Source organism: Papio anubis, chromosome 10, assembly GCF_008728515.1.
Source record: "Papio anubis isolate 15944 chromosome 10, Panubis1.0, whole genome shotgun sequence".
NCBI classification, from domain to species: domain Eukaryota; kingdom Metazoa; phylum Chordata; class Mammalia; order Primates; family Cercopithecidae; genus Papio; species Papio anubis.
The window spans coordinates 65,210,943-65,231,010 of record NC_044985.1 but is presented as its reverse complement, the minus strand read 5'-3'; the positions used below and the strand labels follow the sequence as shown (position 1 = coordinate 65,231,010).

Sequence of the window (20,068 nt, the reverse complement as noted above, 5' to 3'; positions counted from 1 at the left end):
CTGGTGAGGGAAAATAACCAACCACTCTCATTACCTTTAGACTGTAATGATCAATGGCAAATGATCCAGGGTCAGTTCTTGAATGTCAGCATTATGGCAATTCCTTGCCTGTGTTCAGTGGCACCTAGAGGCTTGGCACCTAATACCAGGTTAGTAAGCATTTTTATTGAATTGTTGATACATTTCTTTTTTTTTTTTTTTGAGGCGGAGTCTCGCTCTGTCGCCCAGGCTGGAGTGCAGTGGCGCGATCTTGGCTCACTGCAAGCTCCGCCTCCCGGGTTTACGCCATTCTCCTGTCTCAGCCTCCCGAGTAGCTGGGACTACAGGCGCCCACCACCTCGCCCGGCTAGTTTTTTGTATTTTTAGTAGAGATGGGGTTTCACTGTGTTAGCCAGGATGGTCTTGATCTCCTGACCTCGTGATCCGCCCGTCTCGGCCTCCCAAAGTGCTGGGATTACAGGCTTGAGCCACCGCGCCCGGCGATACATTTCTTATAGACCATTTTTTTTCCAGGATATCCAATTAACTGTTGGATAGCTAGAAACTTAACTGGTAGTTTATCTTTGTATATTAGAGTCTAAGGGATTTGTCATCACAGTAGGTTGAGAACAATTGTTGAACTAGAATAATTATCAGATAATCATTGACTATGTAAGGTCACTGAGGCTAAAATATTTCCTAAGTTTCATTGATATAATTTTATGCCTACTTTGCTTGATTTATTCATTTAGTTGTGGAGAACATTATATTAAATGCTGATATTTCTTGTGAATGTCTTTGCTTTCCAACTTTAATGCAAACATAAACATCCTTAGCATGAAAAATCACATATATGTATATTTGATACTGTATTAGTCTGTTTTCATGCTGCTGATAAAGACATACCCGAGACTAGGTAATTTACAAAAGAAAGAGGTTTGATGGGCTTACAGTTCCACGTTGCTGGGGAGGCCCCACAATCATGGTGGAAGATGAAAGGCACATCTCACATGGCAGCAGACAAGAGAGCTTGTGCAGGGAAATTCCTATTTTTAAAACCATCAGATCTCATGAGACTTATTCATTACCATGAGAACAGCACAGGAAAGACCCACCCCTTGATTCAATTATCTCCCACCACGTCCCTCCCACAACACATGGGAATTATGGGAGCTACAAGATGAGATTTGGGTGGGAACACAGAACCAAACCATATCAGATACCTTTAGTCAAAAGAAACATTTCAGTTCTATTTAATGTGAATAGTAGTGCATATCAATCTCCTGCCCACATTTGCAATGGAATGAAATGTGAGACGTCTTATATATACCTTTTTATCCATAGGATATAGACATTCCTTCTCTTGCACATTCTTCTTAAGCAGCTGTCCATTATGGGGCTGAAAATATTTCTTTCCTAAATCCAATCCTGTAGAGCGTAGGAGAAAGGATCATGTGTGTTGTGAAATATAGCCAATAAACAGGGAAATATTCAAAGTTAGAGAAGAAAACAGAAAAACTTCAAACTTGGATATTGAAAACCCAGATGGCAGGGTCCTCATTAATTACATCTAGTGCTAAAACTTGAAAGGAGTATTTTGAACCTTGTGTGATTTAGAAATTGACCCTGGTGGTTTTCCCCCACACCCTCAGAAATCCTAGATAGCTGTGTGCTTTTGTAATGTAGTTTCCCTGACTAAACTTGAAGACATGGCTAGCTGACCAAGGAGCTATGTTTGGCAGGACTTGAGACAATGTTTATCTAACCCTGCTTGTTCAAGGACCTTCTTGGGAGGGTAGACCTCTTCTGGGAGCAATTGATTCATAGCTCCTTCAAAGCCACTCCGTAAATGTTCAGCTTGACTAGAATTCCACTGCTGACTTTCCAGGCTTAATCAGTATTGATGAATTTTTCAGAGAAGGATGACTAATTAGAGATTTCTTCTGTGGTTTATAATCACAACATGCCATCTTTGCAAAGGCCTTTCGATCAAAACTCATTTGACCAGAGATTTTTTCAGAGATGTAGCTTCTGATGATTCAGGATGATTGAACAGGAGATTTCACTTTCTGCTTTTTCCCCCACCATGATAAATAATAATTTATGTTAAAGTATCTCAGTGCAAATTGCCAATAGGAACTAATATTCTTGTATTCTAAGTATTCTAAGATTAAATATGTTCATAGATGTGAGACATTTAAAGCTGTGTCAGCCATGTATGTTGTGTTTCTATTTCAAGTAAAGATTGCAAAGCAGGCATAGGATAATGCTTTTAATGTTTACAAAATTATGCAATTAAAAAAAAAAGATGCACAGTAACACTACCATGAATGTTTTGGTGCTGTTTATTTTTAATTGGGAAGCAGCAGCATGATGGAAAGAGTGCTGAGCACCTGGGGTATTGGTGCTGATGACCATTTTTTCTCCGTGTGCCTTTGAACAAATCACTTAAACTTGGAGTTGTCTTTTCCTTCTATGTGAAATGAGTGAATGATGAGATAATCTCTAAGGTCCCTTACAGCTCTGACCTGTGCTTCCATAAGATACTAAGAGCTCTTTTTTTATTTTGTTGTTAGATTAACTTCATGTTTGCACTGAAATCAAGCTAGAAGTCATTTGTATGTATTTCTGCAAACTGCCTTCTATAGCTTGATGCATTTGCAAGTGGCTGTTTTGGCACTAAATCACACCTCTGAATTTTCAGTCTCATATATTGGATGGAACAGTTATGCAAGATTAAAATGTTCAGTCATTTAACTGAACATGTGTGGCAGCATTTGTTCACTCCATTTCATCCACCCAAAGGCCACTTTGATTTATTTCATTTCCTATGTCACTTAGACCTTCTGTCCATAAATAAATATTTAAATCACACTTTAGATTTTAGAAAATGTTGAGCTATTTGTTACACCACTTGTGCATATTAACTATTCTATAATACATCTTTTAACAACATAGTTTCACATTTAGAGTTTCTAATTACATTGTATTTTAAATTATGTCTGATATGTGAGTAGGAAGCTTGATGGTTTGTTTGTAAAATGCTTTAATGTAAGAGCTTATTGAGAAGGAAGCCAATGATTTAATAAAACTCATTTGAAAGCCTGCATCATTTAAAAAATAATAGCAAGATACGGTTTATGAATTTTAGGTAAATGTAACATGGTGATTTATCTGTCTTGTCCAATACTTTCAATAAACAGTATACTTGTTATAAGGAACAGTGTGTCATAATTTTTGGTATAATCTCTCAGTAAACTTCTTAATGTCTAATAGAAATATTTAATTTCAGATTAAATAATGGAAGTATGGCTCTTATAATTGCCCGAAACACTTCTCGGCCAGAATTTATAAAACACCTGAAAAGATATGCCAGTGTAAAAAATCAGGTATAGTAAATTTTTTGTTACTTATTTGTAAAGCTATTAATCATGTAGAAGAAGATGCTACAAGAGTTGACATCGAGTCCTGCCTCCTAAGAAGGTTTTATTTTCTTCTGAATATATTAAACTTTTTTTCCAATCTGTTTCATCCAAATTTTGAAAAGCATCCACCAGTATTAATATAGATTGGCCTTTTTTGAATGATGAATTAGTGGTTATGTATATATAACCACAAAGATAAAATAAGAAATGTAGTGTTATCTTGCAATGTGAAGTAAATTAAAGATAAAATTACATACTCAGGCTGTTCTTCAGAATGAAAAGAAGTGAAACTTGAGAGTGTAGCCTTCTTGATATTATGGCAGCAGACTTTCTAAAGTTATGATCTTTAGATCTTCCTGACATTTGTTTGCATATCTGCCTATGCTCATTGATTGAAATAGATCTGTAGATATGTATTTAAAAATATGAGACTTTTATATAAATATTCATTCAAAATGAGGATGTGTGAAGATATATATTTCCACTTAAGTGATTTGCTTTAAAAAGAAACAGTAACTGTTACAAACCATATTATTTTGGCAGATATTTTGACCTGATTATTAGGAAAATGATCCTAGAAATATGAGAATTTCTGAAATTGTGAGTCTTTCAAGTACATAGGTATGGTTGTAAAACCCTATAGTTTCACACTTTTTGTTTTTTTTTTGAGATAGAGCCTCACTGTGTTGCCCAGGCTGGAGTGCCATGGCGTGATCTTGGCTCACTGCAACCTCCAGCTCCCGGGTTCGAGTGATTCTCCTGCCTCAGCCTCCTGAGTAGCTGGGATTACAGGCTCATGCCACCACGCCCAGCTAATTTTTATATTTTTAGTAGAGACAGGGTTTCACCATGTTGGTCAGGTTGGTCTTGAAAGTCCTGACCTCGTGATCTGCCCACCTCAGCCTCCCAAAGTGCTGGGATTACAGGCGTGAGCCACCACGCCTGGCCCACACATTCTTGAAGTTATAAAATGGTGCTTGGATATAGTTGGGAGAGCACAGATGGGAGGAGGAGGAGGAGAGTAAACCCAGCCAATGACTGGCAGCTGAACCTTGCTTATGTACCATAGCCATTGCAAGTCTCTCCATTTTTGCCTCATTGTATTTTCAAACTTTCTTAGGTCATCTTCATGAAGTTTGATCTTCTGTCTATAACATTATTTGATCCTCATGTATTGAACAACTAAGTGGGCTGCTTAGGAACGTAAATCATAAAAAAATTAGATACAGTCCCACTTCCTTATATGTCAAAGTAGATCAGCAGAGATAATGTAGGTCGTGAGCCTGCGTAACAACTTTATGTATGTGTTTGGGTGGAATATGGAGACTTACTGATTTTTCAAAGGAATGTATGCATTTTCACATTTTACTAAATTTCTAAAAGTTAAAATCAATTTTTAAAAAACCCAAAGCACTATATATTCATTGCTGTTTTTAAGTCAGAAAATAGAAACAAGAAAATGATTTTAAGCACTCAAAATTCCATGTTCCTCAGGATAAGTATCATTACATTGGTAGAAGTTTTTCCAAATCCTTTTTTATTACCTAAATGAGAAGTTAAGTGACTATTAACCTCATTCATGTACCCCTATTTGAGAACTCAAATCGTCTTAACCTATTAATGTAACCCTGAGAAGTTCTGTACTTATTTTGGGGAGGTGTATGTTGCACAAACTGTTTATGGAGGATCTCTTTTGAAATTGCCCATGGGGCAAGTCTCTTAGGCAAGTTTTGTAAACATTCTTTTTTTTTTTTTTTTTAAATCAATATACCTTTCTTCTGATTTTAAAAGCAGTGGTTCCCTTACACATAAAGACAGACATACAGAAAATAATACAAATCTGTGTCGATAGGAAGATGCCTTCTAAAAGAGATATTATGCAGGATTTATCATATTTTCTCATGTACTCTACCAGGCATATCTTGCTTTTGACACAAGAAACAGTTGCCAGTGTGTGATTCACTGGCCTTAACTCTGATTTATTTATCAACTTTCAAAAATTAAAATCCATGCTATTTTTTTTTTTTTTTTGCAAATAATTCTAAAATATTTTGTATAGTGTATATAGTAAGAATAATTAGATTGATTCCCAGGGTGACTGCTTTCAAGCAATGTTAATTTGATTTGTTAGTTATCTACACAGGTGTGTGTATTTAGGCTCTTTCCTTCATGGTGACATTAAAAATGTGAATTTATATAAATTTTGTAAGATTATGAAAATCAGATCTATGTAAAAATCATATCTACTGCATAATTCGTAGCAGTGCTGGTATTCAGGAAGGAAAATGTGACAATTCAGTTTAAGAAGAGTAACATCTGCTTCTCTGAACCATGTTTACCAGGTTGAATAAGCGAGAGTTACTGTATAACACTGTAAAACAGATTGAAACCACCATGTGCAGAGTGGCTCCTGTTCCTTCCCCATCTCTATGTAAAATTAGATAGAGGGTGAACATTACCCTTCAAAGTCCTTGCACCTCCATCCTATTGCTTTGCCCCCCTTCTCACTGTCCACACTTTTCTCTTTCATTGTGACCATTTTTGGTAGGGAGTTTAAAACCTTAAATGTGAGTGCTTCCCCCAGGATTTGTTTACAGCGCTCTCGTCTTCTTAGGATGCCCTCTCTTGGATGGCCTCATTGCCCCTCACTTTTGAACTATCTGAACATCATACACTCCCAAAGGTTCTGTCATCTCATCTTATCTGCAGAACCTCTGTCTTCTTGTATGCCACAGAGGTTCTGAAACTCACAGGCATCTGGAGGCCAACATGTCTACAGCTGACCTTATCTTTTCCCCTAAAGTTCCTTCTGTGTTGGTCTGTGCGGGTCAATGGCACCACTTTCTGCCCATCCAGGTTACCCTGGATTGTTCCTTCTTCCTCATTCCTCAGTACCAGTCCCCTAACTTATTCTGTTCGTCTCCTCTTAAATGTTTCTAAAATTTCTCCCTCACCTTAATTCAAACTTTAATCCTTTCTTGCTTATAGTAGCCTCCTTTTGGCCTTCAGGTTCTCTGGTCTTGTCTTCCATACCTCCTTTTAGAGATACTTTGTTCTAAGACACACATTTGATCTCTCTCCTGCTTAATTCTTCAGTGCCTTACTCTTGTTGTCAGAATAATATGGAATTTCCTCAGTCTGGAATATGCGGCCTTTGTATCCAGGTCCCTGCCTGTGTTGCAACCCTATCTCTTATTTACACCCTCCACCACATTCCCAGTGTTTTGGCATTTTATTCATTGTCTAAGGTTTCCATAAAAAATACCATAGAAAAGATGGCTTAAACAAACCAACGTATTTCTTTCATGGTTCTAGAAGCTAGAGCTGCAAGACGATGTCAGCAGGTTTGGTTTGTCCCGAGTCTTCCCTCTCTCGCTGGCACACGGCTGCTGTCTCACTGAACCCACAAGTGAGTGGTCTTTCCTCTGTTCATCCCCAATGCCTTTTCCTATGTCCAATTTCCTCCTCTTATAAGGACACCAATCGTATTGGATGAGGGCCTGAAGACATCATTTTAGCTTAATCACCTCTTTAAAGATCTTATCTCCAAATACAGTTACATTCTGAGGTATAGAGGGCGAGAATTTCAATACAGGAATGTGAGGTCCAATGGGCATGATTGAGCACCTAGGAATCACACTGAATTCTGTGTAGTTGCTTGACCATGGTTTGCCTCTAGTTTTGTAAATGCTTCCTCTCTCCAGACTTTCTTCTCCAGGCTAAATATTCTGTGTTCTTTAAGGCTCAATTCAAATGGGAAGCTTTCCCAACATCCATAGACTGTTTGCCTCCTCTTGTTTCCTGCATTGAACTCCACGCTTGCACCATCATGGCACTTTTGTGTATCACAATTGTAACTGCTCACTTCTCCTCCCCATGCCCCAAACATACCCTCACACAGGATACTAAGCTCTTGGCTCCCTAAAGTCCCACTTTAACAATGTCTGTGGCTTCACAGTTAAAGCATTTGAAGGATGGCTAGATCTTCATTTTGTGAGGTGTGCACATGATAACTGCTGATTTAAGATAATAGACTTACTGGTGGGGGCTGTCAATTCTTGGCATTCCTTGGCTTACAGCTGCATCACTCCAGTCTCTGACTCTGCCATCCTTGGCATTCTTCTCTCATAAAGACATCAAGCATATTGGATTAGGGCTCACCCTAATGACCTCATCTTAAGTTGATTCTACCTGCAAAGACCCTACTTCTAAACAGGTGACATTCACAGGCACCATGGGTTAGGACTTGAACATAGTTGGGATGGGGGAGGGAAATGTAATTTAGCCCATAACAGGCAGTTGTTGATAATTCATTTAACACACACTAACATGAATGATTATGTAGATAATTCTACAAGGATGAGGCATGTAGCCAAGGCTTTATACCAAGGTGGGAGATCTAATGCAGTTACTGTCAAACAGTTTTGCTTGGGGCCCTCTAGTTCTGAACCTCAGTCACAGCAGCTGATGCCATGATATCATGTACTGTTTAACTGTGTTTATAGTATAAACCAGAAGGTCAGCTGGACTTTGGTATCTACATATGTAAAATATGGGTGTTGGGGAAAATATTAGTTTTCTGTCAACTTTTAAAACTATGTGTTGCATTGAGGTTTATATGTGGAAAAGAGGAAAAACTATGTAGATGGTGTTTAATTAGGAATATATCTCGTCATTTATCTGAAAACTGAAATGAGTAGTTTTGCATTCCTGCTAAAGTTACTTGGCTATATTTTCTTAATTATTTCAGAAAATACATAGTGCTTTTTCAGTATAGTTTCCTTAGGCAAACAAGAAAAAAACGCAAGTAGAAGTTTACCTTGCACCATTCTACAGTGGTAAGTAAACAGTGATCTTGCAGCTCATGTCCATTGTTAAAGTGGGAATGGGGCAAGCAAACACCTGTTAAAATCCATATTTAATTGGCTTCCTCTTTTAAAAGAAGACATACATCCCATTTTATCTTCAGAGGTTTAGACCTGAGTTCTTCCAAATTACATTCCAAGTGTGAAAGTTGCACTAGTTTGCTTTATGTCAGCTAAACTAATTGACAAGTTGATAAACTCAATGGATTATATGTCTTTTGTATCTACAGGCCAGCATTAAATATTATCTTTAATTGAAAAATCTACAGTATCATTATTGTATGCAACTTCTCACAGATATGTACTATTTGTCATAAAACAATATTTCTAGGTGCTAGATCTAAACCCAGAAGGCTTTGGATAAGAGATTCCTTCTTCCAAAAAAAAATTGGAGATCCCTGCTCATAGTCTCAAAGCTATTAAAATGTCAGCATACATGTTGATATTTACTTGTGAGAGAGGACACAGTGAACTTTGTGTTAGTAGCTAGAGATAAACCAAGTATAATGATTATTTGTATTTATTTTTAGTTCAATTTTCCATTTGTTGAGACTTACACTGTTGAGGAAGTAAAAGTTCATCCAAGGAATAATACTGGTGTATATAATCCAGAGGAGGAAGAGGATGAAACTGCTTCAGAAAATTGTTTCCCTTGGAATGTAGATGGTGATTTAATGGAAGTTGCATCAGAGGTCCATATTAGGTAAGTCTTAATTATTTCACCGCTTTATATGTCAACCAGTAAACGTAAATCTAATGGTACAATGAAAGCTCTCTTCTCTGAATTATCAAAGCAGGCAGTCGGTTAGTTTTTAAAAAATCAGTAAATCAGGGAAGCATGAAGAGACATGCACAAATTTCAACAAATAAAAAGTAACCTTACATTTATTCACCAACTGTTTCGTAGAGTGTGGTTATGCATGTCTACATTGCCTTTCTAATTTATTGTTGTGCAGAAACTACAGATAAGGTCTACAACTTCCATTTTGGATTTTTAAAAATGGATCAAGATCTTAAACCTTTTAGTGGAGCCATCTGAGTAGTCAAGTGTTAGATTTTAATCTTTCCATCTTAGTTTCCTCTCACTCATAATTACTGTAACACGTTTTGTTCAGCAATTTGCTTTTATTAGGCCTTTACAAAGCATTCAACTTCCCTTCGGAACAATTTTACATAGCAACTGGTAGAAACAGGTTTAGGAACCTACAAACTCATCCTTGGTAGGCATTGTGACACTCAGTGGTTAGAAGCAGCATGCAGGGGTGCCCACTAGACATGGGTGTTCTAGAGGCATGACTATTTTAAAAAGGCAATGGAGAACATTAGACACTCAAGGAAGTCAGTTATTACTGTTGTTGATGATTTTTCAGACCTTCTCAGTTTTCTAGATTACAGCTGTGTTTTCTACATGACAGCTCTTGTGAATGCTATGTTATGAATTTGTATTTGGCATTGTGTACCATACTTATTAGGTATATGTGTGAAAAATAACAAAATATGTTGATGAAATAATGAATTATACATGTTTTCTTTACAGATTGCATCCAAGACTTATCAGTCTTTATGGAGGAAGCATGGAAGAAATAAATGATTCCAAAGTAACAAGTAATTGTTTCTAAAAGAAATGTACAAACTAGAATTTTAATATAAAGAAATATGGCCATGCTTTAAACCTGTGGTCCCCACCCTTTTGGGGACCAGTTCCATGGAAGACAATTTTTCCATAGATGGGGGAATGGTTTCAGGATGAAACCGTTCCAACTCAGATCATCAGGCATTAGAGTCTCATAAGGAATATGGCACCCTAAATCCCTCACATACCAGTTCACAATAGGCTTCGTACTTCTGTGAGAATCTAATGCTGCTGCTGATCTGAGAGGAGGAGAAACTCAGTAATGCTCCATTGCTTTAACTTTCTGCTGTGTGGCCAGTTGGGGATGCCTGTTTTTTAAACAGATATTCTAATATAAATTGCTATTTTTTATGTTACTAACAATTAGTCTCTAGGGCTTTAAAAGTCAAGATGAAATACCGATTCAAATTCTGGTTTTTACAATGTGTTTGTTGGACACACAGAAAACTTTGCAACCATCATAATACATCAATATTTAACCTAAATAATTTGGATTCTTTTATTTTTCAGGATTATGTTAAATTTCCTATAATATTCTGGTATAAACATAATACAGATTTCATAAGTCTACCTTGATTTTACTGCTCCCTAATACAGAGCAGTTAAATTTCAAAATCACATAGTGTGCCAAAAAAGAATAACCCATCCCTGTCTTCTTAAAGTGGTAGGGTTTTAAAATTCATCGTACAGGTAACAAAGTTGATAACAAATATTATTTTGAACTGGGTGTTGGACAATCATAGTACTCTGCTTTTACTGTGCTCAAATAACCTGAAATATATAGTTGTTTCTGAGTAGGAAAGAACCAAATTTAAATTTCCTTAGTGACCATCCTGGAGAAGACACTTCTAAATCGGGGCTTACATTTTTCATCTATGATCCTAGATAGTCTTCTGAAAGAATGACTAGACTTTTTATAACGATACAAAGTTTTTTAAAAATACATAAAAGTTTAGTCCTGTGTATACACACTCTGGGTTCAGGAGGTTTTGTGCTTGTGTTTCACTACTCAAATGCCTTTACAAATCTCAGAACATTCCTCACCATCACTGCAGGCCTGTGAACAGATAACTTTCATCAATTAGGATGACTGGCTAGTGGCAGGGACTTCATATAAAGAAATCTTTTCCAGAATTGTTTTTCCAAATTGCCCTCTAGGATGTTCAAAATTCGGCCATAGCTCTCTTATGAAGACAGAATCGGGTAAAATTATATTCTGCAATTATCTATCATAAGCATAAAATAAATATTACAAAAATGATTGTATTTGCAAATAAAAAGGTATTTAAAGATATTAAAATCCAGAAAGTTATTTCATTTAAAATAGAACCTCATATAATATGAACAAACTATAAAAATATTTTAGCTGTCACTTAACATTTCATGAAAATTTTATATTCACTGTATACAAACTGAATCAGTATCTTTCAGCTAAATTTATGAATTTTGTTTCTTCATTTCCATGCAAAGGAACACTTACATTTGTAAAGAGTAACAAAGAATTGCATCCAAGCAAATATTTGTGTGATAGTCAATATTTTACATAGTACATGATACATATGAAGTATAGGCCCCCTAGTCTTTGCACAGCTTTGATTTTAAAGTTATTAGTGAGGTATGGTTTCCATATTTTTAAAATCAGTGTATATGAGCTAAAGTGCAACACTCACACGATCTTTTGTTTCAGAATATAAATTCGAATATTTTATAACAAAAGATTTGAAGATGGTTCTTAACTATTTACTCCTGGGTATGCTTGATAAAGGTGTGTAAATATATACCGAAACACATGTATATATACAGAAAGATGGGGAAATCCATAGCTGTATAAAAATAATTATCCAGAAGTCATTTCATTAAGCTCAAACCAGTGTACATGTTCAGTCTGAAGTTTGCCCATTAGGCCTATAATATTCATAGTCTGCTAAAAAAACAAAACCCATAGGAAATGTATTATAAATAAAGGGCTTTAAAGTGATAATGGTCCACTTCCACTCATTAGAAAATTTGGGAATAGCTCTCTAAAAAATTATATTTTTAAAGAACATATTTTGAACAAGTCTCAAAGATGTATTTGAAATGAACCTCTGCCTACCCAGCGGGGTTCGTTTTACTGAGGCAAGCACATATGGTAAGTAGTATTTCAAGTCTAAGACTTCTCCAGTATGATTTAACTCAGTTATACTTTCATTTCAAGATATCTTCAAGGATTTACTTTTCTTGAATAAATTGAATGCTTTAGTGTTTCTCTACCCATTTAAAAGCTGAGAGATTATCTTCGGCTGTATTATTACCTTTGCAGTTCTTCTTTCTCAAAGAGTAATCACTGCTGAGATTTCCCTTTGCATGAAGACATAATATGTCACGAGATCATGAGTAAAAGAAGTCCGAACAAAATTCATTTTTTCTTGTAAACAGTGTCTTAAATTTCTTTACTACAACCTGAGTCTGTTTTCCATTCTCTCAATTTGAAAGAAGTCCTTAATCATCATTGCTTTTACTGTTGATGTAACTCCAACTGTCTCTTCTGTTTTCTTCTTGTAGGATAGATTTGTATTGTCTTTTAAAGAAGCCGGCCTGAAAATAGCATTACAAAATCACTAGTGTATAGTTATAAACACTCTAATCTACTATACTCATTTCTAATAACTAAGCAGTTAACACCAATATTTCTTAAACTGCATCCTTTGTAACATCAATCATAAAGGTTTAACAGAGGTAATCAGTAAAAATTAGTGGGCACATACTGGGTTAAAGAAACATTTTTGTTTTTAATGCAGAAATTCTCAGTGATACATACCACATTCTCTTCAAAATTGACATTCAGTATAATTTGCAATCTTTTCCAAATGATTTTTTAAAAGGAACATCTTTCAAAACAAATTAAGAAGGCATATTTTTCTAGAAGGATTTTGGTGTTAAGAGAAATGTGAGATCAGTACTGAGCAACATAAAAAGTTAACATTAAAATAGTGAAATATTTAAATCTAAATAACTTGGAAGTCAAATAGGCTTTGAGAAAATGTCATTTTGAGTAGTTTAATGTTAGTAATTGTTAGTAGGTTAATGTTGGTAATTGTTAAATGCTTACCTTCCACATAACATATGAGATCAACAGAAGTACAATAAGTCCAAGTAGCAAGCTACTTGAAATAATCACTATGGTGAAATAACGTTTGGGTCTTTGATGATGTAGTCCTTCCAGGAGAACCTATGTGAATTAAGAAAAGTAAAACCCAAAAAGCAAAAAAGCAAAAAAGAAACAGTTTAAAAAGTTGCTTATATTTCCTTTAAAGCCCTGCCATAATCCCCAATAGTATTTAGAAGTACCCACCCTGTTTTCTTGCTGGTTCTAATATAATTGCAGGAAACACTGGTAACTGTTTAGCAGAAACAGTGAGTGTAATGGGCTCTATCCATGACTTTTCCTCCAATCTATCCAATTCTCACTGCTGCCCAATTCACCTCTCTAAAAGAACTGCTGTGTTGTTCCCTCCTGCCAGTTGTGGAAAATGCCAACTCTCAACCAAGTATTGAGGACCCTCCATGAGCTGGTCACACTCTACTTTCCCAACTCAGTTACTCAAAAGGAAGTAATTATAGACGCCCTTGAAATGTGTTTTCCTATAATTTTAATGCAGCAGTTAAGAAGGTAATCTTACATGTGCAACATTCTCATCCTTGTTTAGTTCAATAACTCTTGAATTTGGCTCTGGAAAACTTGTTGCTCTTATTTCAAATTTGAGTGCTGAAGTCTCATCCTGTGTAATAAAAGAAAGATCACCATAGCCTGGTTTGTTTCCTGAAGACATATTAATAGAAATAATTTGTCAGGATCTTTACCTTCTATCTAGAGGTTTTCACAATTTACCTTCCCCAATTTACTTCACCACTTAAAATTAACTGCAGTGCTTCCTTTGGTTCCCAAAGTGTGGTCTTGGTATTAATGTATATAGTATCATCTTATTGAAATCCTTTGATTAAATATAGCTACCTTGCAAATAACTTGATTTAAATATTAGACTACAGCAAGAGGTAAGTTACCATTTACCAATGTTCTCCACCCTGCCACCGCATATTGCATCTATCTTATTTGGGCTTTTTATTTTTTTCTAAATTATAGAATTCAAATATAAAATCAGTGGATGAACTCAGAACTTTATTATCTAAAGCAGGGATTTTATAATGCAGAATCCATGAAGCCTGGGGACGTGTAGATGGGCTTTACGAGTTCTAAGAATCTTTAGGAGATGTTTTCATGTGGGCATTTGCTGAGGGAGATGAGAATATATTTAGTCAGATTCTTAAAGAGGGATATGACCTTTAAAATTACTGTGTAAATGTTATTTAACATTTTAGAGCCAAAAATGACAAGCTTCATACAGATCTAGAGCAGTGGTTCTCAGCAGAGAAGTGATGAAATCCTAAGGGACACTCAGGAATGTCTGAAGAAATTGTCAAGTGTCAGAATGTGGGAGGTGGTACTACCAGCAGTGAGTGTGTAGAGGCTGAGGATGCTACTAAATATCCTACAGTGCACAGGACAGCCCCCAAAAACATCTGGTTCAAAATGCCAATTATGGCTGCTGATGGGAAACCTAGACCTAGAGGAAAAGAGAAGGCAAACTGCAAAAGGTTAAATGACTTGCTGATGGTCCAATGACTTTGCTTTTTGCACCGTTGAAACTAAAATGGATATTTCTTCTTTGCCTGTCTACTGTATCTTAAGCACTGTTTGACAATTTCAAAAATTCCACTTGAACAAAACAGCTGCCATTTCCTTTGGCTTCCTATGTTCCATGAACTAAGTGCTTATAAAAATCATCTCATTTATCCATATTGAACAGATGAGAAAGCTGAAAAACAGAACTCCACATAAAACTAGTTTCATCTCAAACTACTCCTCATAAATATACATGTTCCCCTTTGTAGGAAGAAGTCCAAAATATATTTAAGTATGTTTTTGTTGATGTTTTTGATTTTATGAAATCCTTAGTTTTTCTTCTTAGCTATATTTTAAAAATAAAAGGCCTTCAATAAAATTCATCATCCCTTCATGCTAAAAACTCTCAATAAACTAGGTGTTGATGGAACATCTCAATAAGAACTACTTACGACAAACCCATAGCCAATATCATACCGAATAGGCAAAAACTGGAAGCATTCCCTTTAAAAACCGGCACAACACAAGGATGCCTTCACACCATTCCTATTCAACATAGTATTGGAAGTTCTGGCCAGAGCAATAAGGCAAGAGAAAGCACAAAAGGCCGGGTGCGGTGGCTCACGCCTGTAATCCCAGCACTTTGGGAGGCGGGCGGATCACAAGGTCAGGAGATCGAGACCACGGTGAAACCCCATCGCTACTAAAAATACAAAAAATTAGCCGGGCACGGTGGCGGGCGCCTGTAGTCCCAGCTACTTGGGAGGCTGAGGCAGGAGAATGGCAGGAACCCGGGAGGCGGAGCTTGCAGTGAGCCAAGATCGCGCCACTGCACTCCAGCCAGGGGGACAGAGCGAGACTCCATCTCAGAAAAGAAAAAAAGAAAGCACAAAGGGTATTCAAATAGGAAGAGAGGAAGTCAAATTGTTTGCAGGTGATATGATTGTATATCTAGAAAACTCCATGGTCTCAGCCCAAAAACTACTTAAGCTGATAAGCAACTTCAGAAAAGTCTCAGGATATAAAAATCAATGTGCAAAAATCACAAGCATTCCTATATGCCAACAATAGACAAGCAGACAGCCAAATCATGAGTGAATTCCCATTTGCTACAAAGAGAATAAAATACCTAGGAATCCAACTTTCAAGGGATGTGAAGGACCTCTTCAAGGAGCACTACAAACCACTGCTGAAGGAAAGAAGAGGACACAAACCAATGGAAAAAATATTCTATGCTCATGGATAAGAAGAATCAATATCGTGAAAATGGCCATACTGCCCAAAGTAATTTATAGATTCAAGGCTACTCCCATCAAGCTACCACTGACTTTCTTCACGGAATTAGAAAAAACTACTTTAAATTTCATATGGAACCATAAAAGAACCCATATAGCCAAGACAATCCTAAGCAAAAAGAAAGCTGGAGGCATCATGCTACCTGACTTCAAACTATACTACAAGGCTAACCAAAACAGATATACAGACCAATGGAACAGAACAGAGACCCCAGAAATAACACCACACATCTACCTAGGAATACAACTGGTCTTGAACTCGTAGCCTCCAGTGATCCTCCTGCCTTAGCCTCCCAAAGTGCTGGAATTACAGGCTTGAGCCACTATGCCTTGGCTATTTTAGCCTTTATTACCTGATAATTTCTAAAGCCATTTCACTTAGTTGAAGTGACAGAAATATAGTTTTAGAGTTTTACTCCAAAATTTTATTTGTTGAATGGCTTCATACTATCCTGCCTATATGACTGAATTTATGGATTGTATGTAAACTTAGCCACCAAGTTGTCAATATGTTTTAGACTTACCATTTCTAAAATGGATGGTCGGCCTTCCAACTGGATATGAACACTGGCTTCTTTTCCACTTTCCATTTTCCCGAAATTACATAGGAAATTTAAACAATGTGGATCAGCTTTTATGCAGTACTTGAAAGGAATAAAAGTGATACATTAAAATTTTCAACACTGGAAAATATTTTTAAAATATTTTATATAGAATTTAATATATACTCTAATGGTATTTTGAAAATCAATCTTTCCATAAATATGAAATTTAACATCTGCTTTCCTTAGTGGCATTTAAATTATCTTTAAACAAGACATGAATGCTTATTTTCTAAATTATAATAAAGTATTTAAAGTAGAGCATATGTTCTTATTTGTATTAACAATCTTCTGGGACAGAATTTTTTTAAAAAATGTTCTAATCAGAGTCTTGCTAAGTTACATATTCTATGTTTGTTGTAAAACGTGGATCATTTCAAGGTGATGACTGCTTCTCCAGTTTCTTTTCATACATTCACTAAGCTGAAAAGAATGAAAATTAACCCATGCCACAAAGGCTGCCCAGGTGAAGACAACATCTTGGTGTCCTGAAGGGTTTGGAACAATGTCTTGTTGGCAAATAGTGGGCATTTGTTAGATAAAAAAATGAAACTGTATAACTTTATTTTTCTTTTTGACATGGAGTCTTGCTCTGTCGCCCAGGCTGGAGTGCAGTAGCATGATCTTGGCTCACTGCAACCTCCACCTCCCGGATTCAAGCAATTCTCCTGCCTCAGCCTCCCATGTAGCTTGGATTACAGGCACCTGCCACCACACCTGGCTGATTTTTGTATTTTTAGTAGAGACGGGGTTTCACTCTGTTGTCCAGGCTGGTCTCAAACTCCTGACCTTGTGATCTGCTCACCTTGGCCTCCCAAAGTGCTTACAGGCATGAGCCACCATGCCCAGCTAACATATTTATATATGGGATAGACCCTAGGTCTTTCTTAACTCTCCAACCGTGCTTGTTCCTTCCATGCAAGACTACCACCTAAACTTGGCTTCCCTTTTATTGAAGTGACAGCTCAAACCCATTGACTTGATTTTAAGTGTTTCACTTCTCTGTTGGAAAGCAGGAACTACAACCTGAAAAACTGAAACTTACCAATAGCCTCTTATCAGTCTTGGACAAGAACTGGAACATGCCTTTCAAGATGTGCATTGCACTCTTTTGCTGCTCTAATGCACATACTCTTTGATAATTTTCAAAGTGGCATTCTCCAGTAGTAGTCTATGAAGATAGAAAGGAAGAGAAATCTTATCTTTCATCATTGGAAAAAACAGCAAAAAGCAACATGGTTTTAAAAGTTCCAGTAGCTTATCTTTGCTAAAATATATCAAGTACCTTTGAAATTGTAGAATTTTTTTTTTTTTGACAGATTTGGGAGTGATTAAATGTCTGTGGCAGAAACACAAAAACCCAGCTGAATTATAGAAGGTTGGATATAGGTTCTAAGCTGATAACATGGCCTTAAACCTTGCAGAAATGTAAAAATTGATATTGGAACATTAGCATGATATTAAATATTTCTTTTCCTTTATAGGGGAAACAATATAACACCATATTCTTCTCTCTGAATCCGGAATTTAAGTAGGATTTTAAAAAATCAGACCTCAAACGTATTTAGATTTGTTGACTTCTGTCTTCAACCTGGCAAGCTCAAAACAATTCTGATGGAACCATCAATGAAAGAATATTGGTTCTTAAGAAGTGGTTTGAATAGTGCTTCCTTCAAAAAAGGCTATAATCCTCATATTTGCACAGTAGTTTCAAGTGCTATGAAGAAGTCTACCAATCAAGTTACTTCTGTAGGTCCATATCACACAAAAATGTATCTTAAAATAATTATTCAATGGAGATGGTAGAATATGGTTCTGTTATTTAAATCGAATGTAAAAGTTGCACTGTAAATCTATAGCTGTAATGAAATATATAATATTCAAAGCATAACTCAATAAATGCATGGTGAATTCATAGCTTACAGTGTGACTGAAAACAGTTATCCATTTTCACATTATTACTTGAATAAAGGATTGGTTTGCATTTATTTTAGTATTTAAGACACACAATAAAGGTCAGGTGGAAGAAATACATTTTTACCTGGACATCCAAAATGTTGAACAGCTTATCAGTTTGGGGGCTGAAAGAATTTGGTACCATTATTTCCACACTAACATTAGGAGCCATGCTATTGCCAGTGTTGATAACCTGGTAAGAAGGAAAAATTTTTAACAAATGTTTTCTATAAATGTAAGTGCAGATATCAATGAACTTTGAGGTGATCCCATATATTCCATGCAACATTTATAGTGGTGGAGGTTTATAGTTGGCAGCTGCACAAAAAAGGGAGACAAGATATCCATAGTCAGAATTTTTAAAGTTTGCTAATTTTGAATGAGTCATTATATTTAACCTTCTAGTTTTGGTATTGTTGAAAACAAAAAGTACAGGCTGATGGTTTATTGGAGAAACAGTCTTAGGAGACAAACAATATATATTTGTATGTTACATTACATATTTTAAAAATATTTGGTTCTCATGAGGTGGGCCAACATTTTGGCATTCACCAGCTAAGGGAAATGCTAACAGATGTTCTTAGAGTTCCCAAGACAAAAGTTAAAAAATGACAAGAGTTATGACCAAAACTCAGATATTGTAATTCTAAATCCTATGATGTTATTGCAAAAGCATTCTGTGCTGAGAGGATAATCAGCAGGAGAAAGTGAATAAAAATGTATTTTTATTCAGGATCTATATGCTGATGCATTCAGAAAAAAGTATGTTGTTGGGTTTTGAGAAAGCACAACAGGTTTTTAACAATACTTGTCAAAAAATGCATAACAGGATGATAAATCTGGGGATTGAAGATTCCTGAAAAGGGAAATGGGGCCAAAATATAGCCTACCAAACTGGCAGCTTAACTATAAAACCAATACAGTAAGTCAGAAAGAGATGCATCCCAATACCTCGATTAAAAAATGACCTGCAGACCTGCAGTCATTTTATGAACACGTGACAAAGATGAAGAAAGTGTCTCCAGATTGGGAACAGGTGGTAATTGCTAATCCATAAAAGAACAGGGCAGTTGCAGAAGGAAATGTCAGCAACAGATACCTAGCAGTGCCCAGTACTACAGACAAGGTCTTCTCGATGCCATTAAATATCAATCTAAATCACAAACATCTCTGTTTGCCTAACAAAAACCTCTAAGAATATCTACATAGTTGGCTAGACACAGAAATCCTATATACCACAAGTTTCTCTAGTCCCAGCCACTACATTATAAATTTAGTAGCAAATACTTAACTATTAATTGTAAATTAATAAATCATCTAGAGTACAGTTTGGTTTCTGTTTTAGTTTATCAAAGCACAAACTCCCATTGGGTTTTAAAGAGCATTTCATAGGACTTCAAAGTGGAGGAGGACTAAAATTTTTCAACATTAGTATCAACTAGTATAACAAAAATTGGAATATACATAGAGTCAACAGAATTTCAAGGTCATTCTTTTTCCACAGATCTGGGGCAGGGCCCAGGAATTTGCATTTTGGATAGGTACCCCAAGTGATTCTAATACGCATTTTGAAAAGCATTGTCTTACAAAATATTATACCTAAGCCAAGATTTACTCGCATATATAGATTATAAGAATGCTTGGAGAGTG

At 36.1% G+C, this 20,068-nt stretch overlaps 2 protein-coding genes across 5 annotated transcripts in view; one reads left to right on the top strand and one right to left on the bottom strand.

The window, feature by feature from the left end:
- Nucleotides 1–18,395, top strand: part of CERKL (ceramide kinase like) — a 127,680-nt gene extending 109,285 nt beyond the window's left edge. The window contains exons 10-14 of one of the 4 annotated variants that reach the window (XM_003907681.4): nt 41–149; nt 3,272–3,368; nt 8,800–8,972; nt 9,807–9,874; nt 17,947–18,395. In XM_003907681.4, coding sequence (XP_003907730.2) covers nt 41–149; nt 3,272–3,368; nt 8,800–8,972; nt 9,807–9,874; nt 17,947–17,960 — 461 coding nt within the window. In that variant the 3' untranslated portion in view covers nt 17,961–18,395. Of the gene's footprint in view, nt 1–40; nt 182–486; nt 927–3,271; nt 3,369–6,719; nt 8,973–9,806; nt 11,716–14,261; nt 15,117–17,946 lie in introns of those variants that run through there. The other 3 variants (XM_021923762.2, XR_002516183.2, XM_031651390.1) reach the window with 3 other exon arrangements.
- Nucleotides 9,380–20,068, bottom strand: part of ITGA4 (integrin subunit alpha 4) — an 80,835-nt gene continuing 70,146 nt past the window's right edge. Inside the window, exons 23-28 of the mRNA XM_031651389.1 lie at nt 18,504–18,611; nt 17,508–17,633; nt 16,385–16,504; nt 13,565–13,663; nt 12,994–13,113; nt 9,380–12,479 (exon numbers count right to left, since the gene is read on the bottom strand). Of these exons, the coding sequence (XP_031507249.1) occupies nt 12,384–12,479; nt 12,994–13,113; nt 13,565–13,663; nt 16,385–16,504; nt 17,508–17,633; nt 18,504–18,611 (669 nt within the window). The 3' untranslated portion in view covers nt 9,380–12,383. The remainder of the gene's footprint in view (nt 12,480–12,993; nt 13,114–13,564; nt 13,664–16,384; nt 16,505–17,507; nt 17,634–18,503; nt 18,612–20,068) is intronic.